The 10,489-nt window shown below is 50.2% G+C and overlaps 1 protein-coding gene across 1 annotated transcript; it reads right to left on the bottom strand.

Annotated features, from left to right (window-relative positions):
* Nucleotides 1-3,662: 3,662 nt before the first annotated feature.
* LOC123085453 (heat shock cognate 70 kDa protein 2) lies at nt 3,663-5,999 on the bottom strand. Its single transcript, XM_044507090.1, has 2 exons — nt 5,673-5,999; nt 3,663-5,552 (listed from the first exon to the last, which is right to left on the bottom strand). The coding sequence occupies exons 1-2, from the start codon at nt 5,884-5,886 to the stop codon at nt 3,811-3,813; spliced, it is 1,956 nt and encodes a 651-aa protein (XP_044363025.1). The 5' UTR covers nt 5,887-5,999; the 3' UTR covers nt 3,663-3,810.
* Between the last annotated feature and the right edge of the window lie 4,490 nt (nt 6,000-10,489).

The following is a 10,489-nucleotide window of genomic DNA, read 5'->3' as shown; positions in this document are numbered from 1 at the left end:
CTAGAGCCGCCACCACTCAGCCACGCAACAGATGCGCGCACGATCTCCGCCGCGCCAGAGGACGCCGCCGCCGACCCCCTTTCTCCTTTCGTCCTCCTCTCTCCTTAGCCCTCTCTTCCCCGAACGATCTCCCATGGCACTCCGCTGCGAGCCCCTTTCCCCTTCCCTCCTCTCTCTCCTTACGCACCTCTCTCTCCACCCATGGCCCTCTCTCTGATTCTCTTCTCGGGTGTTTTCCTGCAACAAGATCTTTGTTGAAAAAAAAAATCTACAACAAGAGCTCCGTTGCAAAAAATCTGTAACAATATCTTTGTTGCAAAAAAAAATCTGCAACAAGATTTCTGTTGCGAAAAAAATTCTGCAACAGGACCTTTGTTGCAAAACTTTTCTGCAACTGGACCTCTGTTGCAAAATTTCTGTAACAAGACCTGTGTTGCAATGGCGAAGGTGTCACTCAGCCGCTCGATGCGCCAGATCTGACAGCTCGCAACCCGGCCTATCTTTCCGACGGACGCATAGCACGCCCTTTAAAACAAGGACCTTAAACGGGACTGTAAAGGATTCAAATCCTTGAGAATTGCTTGCACAGCTGTCTTGGGAGCTTCAGCATTCAACCCATAAATCTCTAGAGAAATACCGCATATCCAAACAGGCCCTTAGGTGTGTTTCCTATGAATGTATACGTATGACTGAGCAATCCATAGGAATATTTCCTAACTCCTAAGGATTTCTTTGCACTATATTTTATAGGACACTTTCCATCTACTCCAACCTCTTGGAAAGATCATATCATATGGTGTAATCAAAAAGCCTTTGGTGCAAATTCATGAGGTATACAATCCTATATGATTCAAGATGGCATGACACTGACATATACCTTTAACTGTTGCTGCATTTCAGAATCCTGTGAATCAAAGAGGCACTACTTAAACAGATTACAGAGCTAAATGCGTATAGTTGATGAGCTTCATTAGATTTGACAATTGGAAATTCTTGAACTAAAGAAAATTTGTCAAAATGCACATGAGAAGCTTCCTTGATACCTTTGAACAATAACAATTCAAAATCTGCAATAGATAATTTTTATAAATGAGAATCTTACCGAATTTCAATTCATGAATTCAACATACTTGTCTAGCTTCTCATTGGTGATCTTTCAATCTCAGTTGTTGGTAACCCAATAGCACGGTCAACTAAACCCACTTTAAGCAAGGGCTGGATAAGCATGGCAATCACATCTTGATCATCGATGACAGTTGATATGAAGTCAATGCTCTGCACCCAGTAACTCACATAAGAAACTGCCAAACAGGTGAACATATGCAAATGTAAAGGATGGGAATTTTTCAGCTGGACGATAGTATAATAAGATGAAAGTAGTTGTGATAGTTCAGCTGGGCTGACAATTTCAACCGAATCATATTACACATAACAACAGGCAACAATAGTTTTACAGTAGGATTGTGGAAAAATAAAGGAAAAGATATTCAATTCGGTGCTCAGGCTCGTCTGCACCCCGTGAACAGTAAATACAAAATACTCCCTTCATTCCAAAATATAGTGCGCCCGCGCTTCCCGAGGTCCAACTTTGACCATAAATTTAACCAACGAGACCAACTGCGGCGGGAGAAAAAAATTATATAATTGAAAACTTTTTTCGAATACGAATTCACTGATATAATTTTTGCTCCCGCCGCAATTGGTCTTGGTAGTTAAATTTACGGTCAAAGTTGAAGCACGTGGATAGAGGAAGCACTACATTGTGGAATGGAGGGAGTAATACTAAAAAAACTTTAAAAAATTCTGATTTTTTTTAGGTGGAAGATGTTACAGTGCGTGATGTTCTTGCCAAATTTCAGCTTGTTGGGACATCTGAGGAGTTCATAGCAAAAAAGACAAAATCGGTCAAAACAATACGTGAACAGTAAACTTTCTTACTGCCCTAAAATTTGTCTTTTTTGCTGAGAGCCACTGAAATGTCCAAACTCCACGAAATTTGACACGAGCTTCGCGCACATAAGCATCTAGCATCACAAAAAAATCAGATATTTTGAATTCTTTTACTATTTTAAACGAATTTACTGATCACCTCGGGTGCAGACCGCATCCCCGAAAATAAAAGTTATTGTAGACCGATAAGCAAATACTCCCTCCGTCCCATAATATAAAACGTTATCACATTCAATATGCTCGGGAGTAGATGCTAGTTCAAAAGAACATAAGGCCTCTGCAGCTAAAATTTTGATAAAATTGCTAAGAGAAGAATTTTCACAGAAGAGAACCAAGCAATTGCCATGAAAAAAAATTGGACCTCACTCTGACAAAGGATAATTCTAACATTGTTTGGATAACCTGGATATGGTAGCAATGAATAAGACTGGACCATATAATAAGTGTTTGGGAAGATGAAACAGTCAATAGAAATTATTCGAGTCAGGGTATGGTGAACTGATAAACGAGTTGAGCAGACAAACGCAACACATATGCCTAACCATCATGTATAGAAGAATGAGTAAGATGATTAAGACAATTTTTTTGTTACAAAAGCCCTACAAAAGAAACATAACGTGTCCATATATGTCAAAATTTAAATTTAATTTTAGAAGAAAAGAAATCACCGAAGTTGTGAGGACCAACTCTACGGATTAGTCACAACAAGTTGCATATACAAATTCAGTACAGTACCTTTTCAAGTAATGTAGAATTGTCTGTGTTCCCAACTATCCACAGAATACTTGATAGAATCTCATCAGGTAAAAAAGAGCTTGAGCACAAGAAACAGATGCATTGGTCCAAAGAATGGCAGCCAACAACCTTTCTATGAAATTTAGCAACAATACTCATTCCAACTATCTCGGGATTAAGAATTTCTTTTACAGACAGCAACACAAGTCGAAATAAACAAAAAAGAAAATTAAAACTTCTCAGTTCTCATTGTCTGCAACTCAGAACAATTAGAAAGCAGCTTCTCCAAGTTTTGACCATCGACTAACAGAAAAAAAAAATCTAGGTTCTTATCCCCTATTAATATAACCTATTAAACACAGTTGAAAAATTGTGGGCATTTGCATAGTTATGTGGTAATCGTGTAATGTGCTGAGCTAAACTTGCAACATCTATTTCACATGACAAATGTTTACTTTCACGGGATATCTTGCAATGCTAGAATAATGAACAGCTTGTCAAACGGCCAATAATAAATAATGAAGAAATTGGTTCTAAAAAAAATACCCAGCCCGAACGTTTTAGAAAGGCATTTGATCATCTAGAAACAATTGCTCCACAGTCCATACTAGTTGCAATGAAACCTCTTCTAAAGCGATTGTAGCAACTAGAGATTCATGACAGGCTAAGTTCAGCAACCAGACATTCAATCAAAGATAAATAAATGTGAAATAACTGCAGATAACCAAGTATACTGTCTTCTAGTACTACCTCCGTCACGGTTTAGAAGGCGCGCTTAGAAATTCTCTAGGACCTAGGTGGTTATCTATTGATTGTGAGATGGGCTAAAAAATAGCATTCACACTATGCATGCATATAAAAATAGTATATCGGAGTACTAATTAGCTACTAGAAATAAATACAATGCGCCCTAAACCTTGTCTATTGTGGAAACGCACGCAAATTTAACTGTGCCTTCTAAACTGTGACGGAGGGAGTAGTACTAAATAATCATGTTTCAATATCAACTTAAACATAAGATGGGGCAATGTATATATGCCTGAACGAAAAATTGCAGAACGATACTAGAATCCACCGTACAATGGAAGATACGGTATAGAATAGTAGGCGATCTAAATCTATCATTTAGTCGACCTCCTCAATCTTGGGCCCTGGGCCGCTGCTGCCGCCTGCGGCACTGGCCGGAGCATCCTCATCCATACCACCAGGCATTTCAGCGCCGGCCCCCTGGTACATCTTGGCGATGATGGGGTTGCAAATGCCCTCCAGCTCTTTCATCTTGTCATCAAACTCTTCAGCCTCAGCGAGCTGGTTGTTGTCGAGCCAGGTGATGGCACCGTCAATAGCATCCTCGATCTTCTTCTTGTCGGCCTCGGGAAGCTTGGAGGCGATCTTGTCATCCTTGATGGTGTTACGCATGTTGTAAGCGTAGTTCTCCAGGGCGTTCTTGGAGTCCACCTTCTTCTTGTGCTCCTCGTCCTCAGCCTTGTACTTCTCGGCCTCCTGCACCATCTTCTCGATGTCCTCCTTGCTCAGACGCCCCTTGTCGTTGGTAATTGTGATCTTGTTCTTCTGCCCAGTGGTCTTGTCCTCCGCCGAGACGTTCAGGATACCGTTGGCATCAATGTCAAAGCACACGGTGATCTGGGGGACACCCCTGGGCGCCGGTGGGATCCCAGAGAGCTCGAACTTGCCGAGCAGGTTGTTGTCCTTGGTCCTCGCCCTCTCGCCCTCATACACCTGGATGAGCACGCCGGGCTGGTTGTCAGAGTAGGTGGAGAAGACCTGCTCCTTCTTGGTGGGGATTGTCGTGTTCCTCGGGATCAGCACGGTCATGACGCCTCCGGCCGTCTCCAGGCCCTGCGAGAGCGGCGTGACGTCAAGCAGGAGCAAGTCCTGCACCTTCTCGTTGCCCTCGCCAGTGAGGATGGCAGCCTGAACGGCGGCTCCGTACGCGACGGCCTCGTCAGGGTTGATGCTCTTGCAGAGCTCCTTCCCGTTAAAGAAGTCCTGGAGGAGCTGCTGCACACGGGGGATACGTGTGGATCCTCCGACGAGGACAACGTCGTGCACGGTGCTCTTGTCCATCTTGGCGTCCCGGAGGCACTTCTCAACGGGCTCCATGCACTTGCGGAAGAGGTCCATGTTGAGCTCCTCGAACCGGGCGCGGGTGATGGTAGTGTAGAAGTCGATGCCCTCGAAGAGGGAATCGATCTCGATGGTGGTCTGGGCGGTGGAGGAGAGTGTCCTCTTCGCCCTCTCGCACGCTGTCCTGAGCCGCCGGAGCGCCCTCGGGTTGCCGCTGATGTCCTTCTTGTTCTTCCTCTTGAATTCCTGCACGAAGTGATTGACCATCCGGTTGTCGAAGTCCTCGCCTCCCAGGTGGGTGTCTCCGGCAGTGGCCTTGACCTCGAAGATACCCTCCTCAATGGTGAGGAGGGAGACATCGAAGGTACCGCCGCCGAGATCAAAGATGAGCACGTTCTTCTCGCCGACGCTGGTGGACTTCTTGTCAAGACCGTAGGCGATGGCGGCGGCGGTAGGCTCGTTGATGATCCGCATGACGTTGAGGCCAGAGATGACGCCTGCATCCTTGGTGGCCTGGCGCTGGGAGTCGTTGAAGTAGGCGGGGACGGTGACGACTGCGTTCTTGATGGTTGTGCCGAGGTAGGCCTCGGCCGTCTCCTTCATCTTGTTGAGCACCATGGAGGAGATCTCCTCGGCCGAGAACTGCTTGTCCTCGCCTCTGTACTGTACCCCGATCATCGGCTTGTCAGCGGGGCCGGGGATCACCTTGAACGGCCACAGCTTGGCGTCGCTCTGCACCGACGAGTCCGAGAAACGCCGGCCGATGAGCCGCTTCGCATCTGCAAACAAACAACAGGACACGGGCTCGTTTAGATCTGTGCCACACGGATCTCGATCTGCCAACGACATGAAAACAGAGGACTAGAACAGATCAGAGCATAACAGAGGGATGTGCTTACCGAAGACGGTGTTGATCGGGTTCATGGCGACCTGGTTCTTGGCGGCGTCGCCGATGAGCCGCTCGGTGTCGGTGAAGGCGACATAGGACGGCGTGGTGCGGTTGCCCTGGTCGTTGGCGATGATCTCCACCCGGTCATGCTGCCAGACGCCGACGCAGGAGTAGGTCGTGCCGAGGTCGATGCCGATCGCCGGCCCGTCTCCTTTTCCGGCCATGATCTCGTCGACAAGTCGAGCGGAGAAACAACCTCGAAGGGAATTGCGGGATTGGTTGGATCTTGGAGCGGAGCACGCGGGTAGGGAGGGAGAATAGGTGGTGTACGAGGCAGAGAGGCGACACGCGGTTGGATTTAAAAGGTTGTGGTGCCGCGGCCGCGGATGGGCTCTAGAATGTTCCTTGGGTGGCTGTGGCCGTCGGATGCGATCTGGACGGACAGGAGGAAACCGCGGGGGTGGGGACGGGCGAGTCGTGGCGGAGTTGGACTCGGCTCCAGGGTGTGGGGTTTGGGTTCTGGAGAGCGCGGGAAGGTTCTGGAGACTGGCAGGTGGAGACATTCCTACCTTTTGTTCCAGACTTGTGGCCTTAGTTGGAAGGCATCGATTGGTTCGTGGCTACAATGGGGTGTACAGGTTTCCAGGCCGTTTGAGACGCCGGAGGTGCCGCCAATTTTGACCTGAGCAGGTTGGGGTGAAGGACTTAGAGCAACTTTAATGGGGCGACCCAAACGAACGGCGCATTTGTCCGTTTTTTGTTTGTTTAGATTGGTCGCCCGCCCGGCATCCACTCAGTTTTGCATTTGGGTCGGCAGTGCGCCAATGTGCCGACCCATTTCATGTCTGCATTTAAATTTTAAATAAAAAAGGCTCGCGGCCGATCATGCCAGCGGCCATGTCTCATGTTGGCATCATGCCGGCTTCAGAAAATACCACAGTTCATACTGGCGCACTCGCCAGCCGGTCAGCACACATGCCAGCACACAAAAAAGGGTGGGACTTGAGTTCGACCACGCCATCGCGGCGACCGTGGTCATGCCGGCACACCAGCCGGCATACAAAAAAGATGTCCCTCAACGCCATAGATCACTCGTCGTCGAACTTGAGCATGTCGGCCTGCATCTTCTCGAACCACGGCCTCTTCCTTGGCGACACGGTGTTGAGATCCACCTTCATAATCTCCACCCCGGTCATCATGCTTGCAAGAGACACTTCTTTCGCCTTTGTCTTGGCGTTGACGGCCTCGATCTCTAGCATCTTGGCTTGCTTCTTCGCCTCGAGCTCGAACATCTTGGCTTGCTTCTCGATGTCAAGATCAAGCCTTCTCCTTTGGATCTTCATGAAAGCATCATTTGCTCCGCCTTGAAACGCCGGCGCTCCTCCTCCTTTGAGTCCTTCTTGTTAATCATGCCGTTCATGCTTGCGATCAAAGCGTTGGTGGCCGCATCTCGCTTGTCCTCCTTCTTGGAGTTGGTCTTCCCCCTCGACCGTGCCGGCTCGCCCTCCCCAACATCCTCCATGGCATTCTTCCCCCCATGTGCCTTGAGGGCGGCATATTGCGCCTTGAACTTCTCTTCGTCCTTGATGACCCGACAACAATGGGAGAGGTTGAAGCACTTGCCATTGTGTTGAACCTTGAATGCCTCCAAAGCTTGAAATGCCTATAAAATGTTTCCATGCAAGCATATGGGCAAGTGATAGCAAATAAAGACGTAAAAGGGTGATCTTGATGGCACAAAAGAGGGCGGCTTGCTTACTATCATACCATGTCTTGCACGCCGATGCCGCTCACGGGGCGGGCCTTGACGCTCTCAAGGGTGGCGCAAAACTTGTTACACTCTTGTTGGATCATCCTCCACCGCTTGGAAATGGAGACCCACCCGCACGTGCTCACAAATTGGTAAGGTGGAAACTTCTTGCGCTCATGAAACTCGCGGTGCACACGAGTCCAAAAGGTCGAAAGCTTTTGCTCGGCGCCCGTCTTTGGGTCTTGTCCAATGTCTCGCCAACACTCGCAAAGAAGCTTGTCCTTGGCAGCTGTGTACGCCTTCGTGCGCTTGCTCTTGCGCTCCGCATTAGGACCGGCGACTTGGTTGGCGAGACAGTCCTCAAACAAAGGCTCCACTTCGATGTCACACTCGTCCTCTTTCTCTAGCCCATAGTCGTCCGGAAACTCGTGGTCGAGGGGGAAGCCGTCCAGGTCGATGTCGACCTGATCACGCATGAAGGCCGCCTAATCGGGATCATAGCCAGCGGCCGGCGTGAACGTCTCGCGGCCGTCCTGGCTTTGTGTCTCCTCGGGATCGTAGCCAGCGCCCGACGCACTACCCTCGAAGATGAGGTTTTGCATGTAGTCCTCGTCGACGGCGGACGACATTTCCTCGAACAGGTTACGGGCGTCCCGGAGCCCCCCGGCCGGCGTCTGTCGCGCGCGTTTCCTCGTGCCGCCGGACGACGAGCCACTGACCACCGGGGTGGCGTTGAGGTCAATGGGCGCGGGCGCGGGTGTGGAAGGCGCGACCACGCTCACGTCAGGTGAGCACTCCCCGGAGAGGCGGGAGGCCTGCGGGTAGACGTGGAAGCCGGGGACCGGGTTGCAAGCCGATGCGCGGGTGAGTTGGGCATCACCATCTGAGGAAACGCCGATGAGCCGGTGCTGGCCGCGGTGACGGCGGCTTGGAGGACGCTGTGCTGGCTAGGGTTTACCCTAGCATGTAGAGCGCCTCCCTCATTGCCGCGGCGACGCGGGCGTTGGTGAACTCCTGCTACGCGGCGGCGACGGCGGCCGCCTACACGGCGGCCTAATCCCTCGCGTCCGCGGCATGCCTTCGGCCCTTCCTCGTGGCCGACTCCCTTGCCTGCTGTTCAGGCGTCAGCGCCTTCTTCGGCTTGGTCGCGGCGACGGTCTTGTGCGGGGCACGAGGCTTGCCTTTCCCGGAGGGGGCAACGGCGCCGGACGAGGCGAGGGAGGCGAGGCCGGTGGTGGCGTCGAGGTCGAGGTCGATGGCGTCTTCCATGGCTGGTTGGGGGGCGGAGGCGCGCAGGGGCGGGAGCGTTTTTGGGGAAAATGGGGGGAAATGGTGGTGGCTGCCACCGACCGGCGGGTCCGGGGAGAGAAGTAGGCGCGCGCGCGTCCGTCTCGTGTCCGCGCCGACACAAATCCAGCTCAAAATTGGGCCTAGAATGGGTCACCCGCGGACGAAAAATGGACGCGCGTCCGTTTGGGTCGGCGCGTTGGGCCGCCACTTTTATCCGTGCCAACCCAAACGGACGCGGGCGGACGAAATGGATCGCCCCATTGGAGTTGTTTTTATTTATCACTCCTACCAAATGACTCGTTTTGTCATTGACGACTGGCATGAAGACTAATTGCGACCAAGAAATGAAGTGACTAATGCAACTAAGAACTATATGTGAATGATGTTTCTCGTGAATTGTCTGTAAATTATTATGCTTGTATTTCATTTGTATTTACTTTGTATATTTATTACTAACGACAAACAGTGATGATCTTTGCCCATGTCCTTCTTCGATCGGCAAGGGCAGAGACTCCTACTCGGAGCAACTGACGCGATCAATCCATATCTGTTGCGCCCTTGATGCAAAGTCCAACTGCAATCAGGAAATTAAGCAACATATGGACAACACGTTAAGTGTTCATTTTATGATTATCGAGGAGAGCTTGCTTATTACATCATACCCCAAGGCGGTTGCCCCTTTGTCTATAGACGGCGGCCTGGCATAGGATGGGACATGCAACACATCTTCTCGTTGTTCATGCCGAAGCTTTGTTTTGCTCTTTCACATGGTTATTGCTCAGCTACCTGACCTTTTGGTCGGGGTAGAGGCATAACCTCCTTGCTAGCCAGACATGCCTTTGTCGGTTGTGTCGGGTTCACACCATGTGTCATTAAGGTGATCATTGTTACACATCTGGGATCTCACTGTGTGCAAGGATTCCTCTTTATTTTTAAGCCGAGTATGATGGGTGCTCTGTCAGCGCTATCACCGTTGAGCATCATGACGACCACGGTAGTACGGGCTTAATCTATTTGGAACAACGTATCTGTAACACCCTGGATGTATTTTTTTTTACCTAATATGTACTTCAACTCTTGCCGTTTCCGGTGCTAAGTTATTTTATTTCCTCAGGTTCAAGTTTTTGTCTCTGTGTGTTGTTGTCGTTGTCATGCATCTCATATCATGTCATCATGTGCATTGCATTTGCATACGTGTTCATCTCATGCATCCAAGCTTTTTCCCCGTTGTCCGTTTTGCATTCCGGCGCTTCTATCTCCTCCGGTGGTTCTTTCTACCTTCCTTTCGTGTGTGGGGGTTAAACATTTCCGGATTGGACCGAGACTTGCCAAGCGGCCTTGGTTTACTACCGGTAGACCGCCTGTCAAGTTTCGTACCATTTGGACTTCGTTTGATACTCCAACGGTTAACCGAGGGACCGAGAAGGCCTCGTGTGTGTTGCAGCCCAACACCCCTCCAATTTGGCCCAAAACCCACCAAAACACTCTCCATCATCTAGAGCGTTTGATCACGATCACGTGGCCAAAAACTGCACCTCATTTGGACTCTCCTAGCTCCTCCTATGTCTATTTAAAGACCCACTCCCGAAATTTCGGATCTCTCCCCCGAAACCCTAGCCTCCGTCTTCCTCCGCGCGCCGGACGTGTCCGACTTCCACCCCCGCCGCCACGTGGCACGCCCCCATTTGCCTCCGCCTCGCGCCCACATCACCGCCGCTCCGGCCCGGGAGGCCCAGATCGGGCCCCCGAGGCCCACATCGCCACCCGCCGCCGCCCGAGGCGTCCTC

This window comes from Triticum aestivum, chromosome 4A, assembly GCF_018294505.1.
Source record: "Triticum aestivum cultivar Chinese Spring chromosome 4A, IWGSC CS RefSeq v2.1, whole genome shotgun sequence".
Classification (NCBI taxonomy): Eukaryota; Viridiplantae; Streptophyta; class Magnoliopsida; order Poales; family Poaceae; genus Triticum; species Triticum aestivum.
The sequence above is the reverse complement of the archived record's forward strand: the minus strand, read 5'-3'. Positions and strand labels throughout refer to the sequence as shown.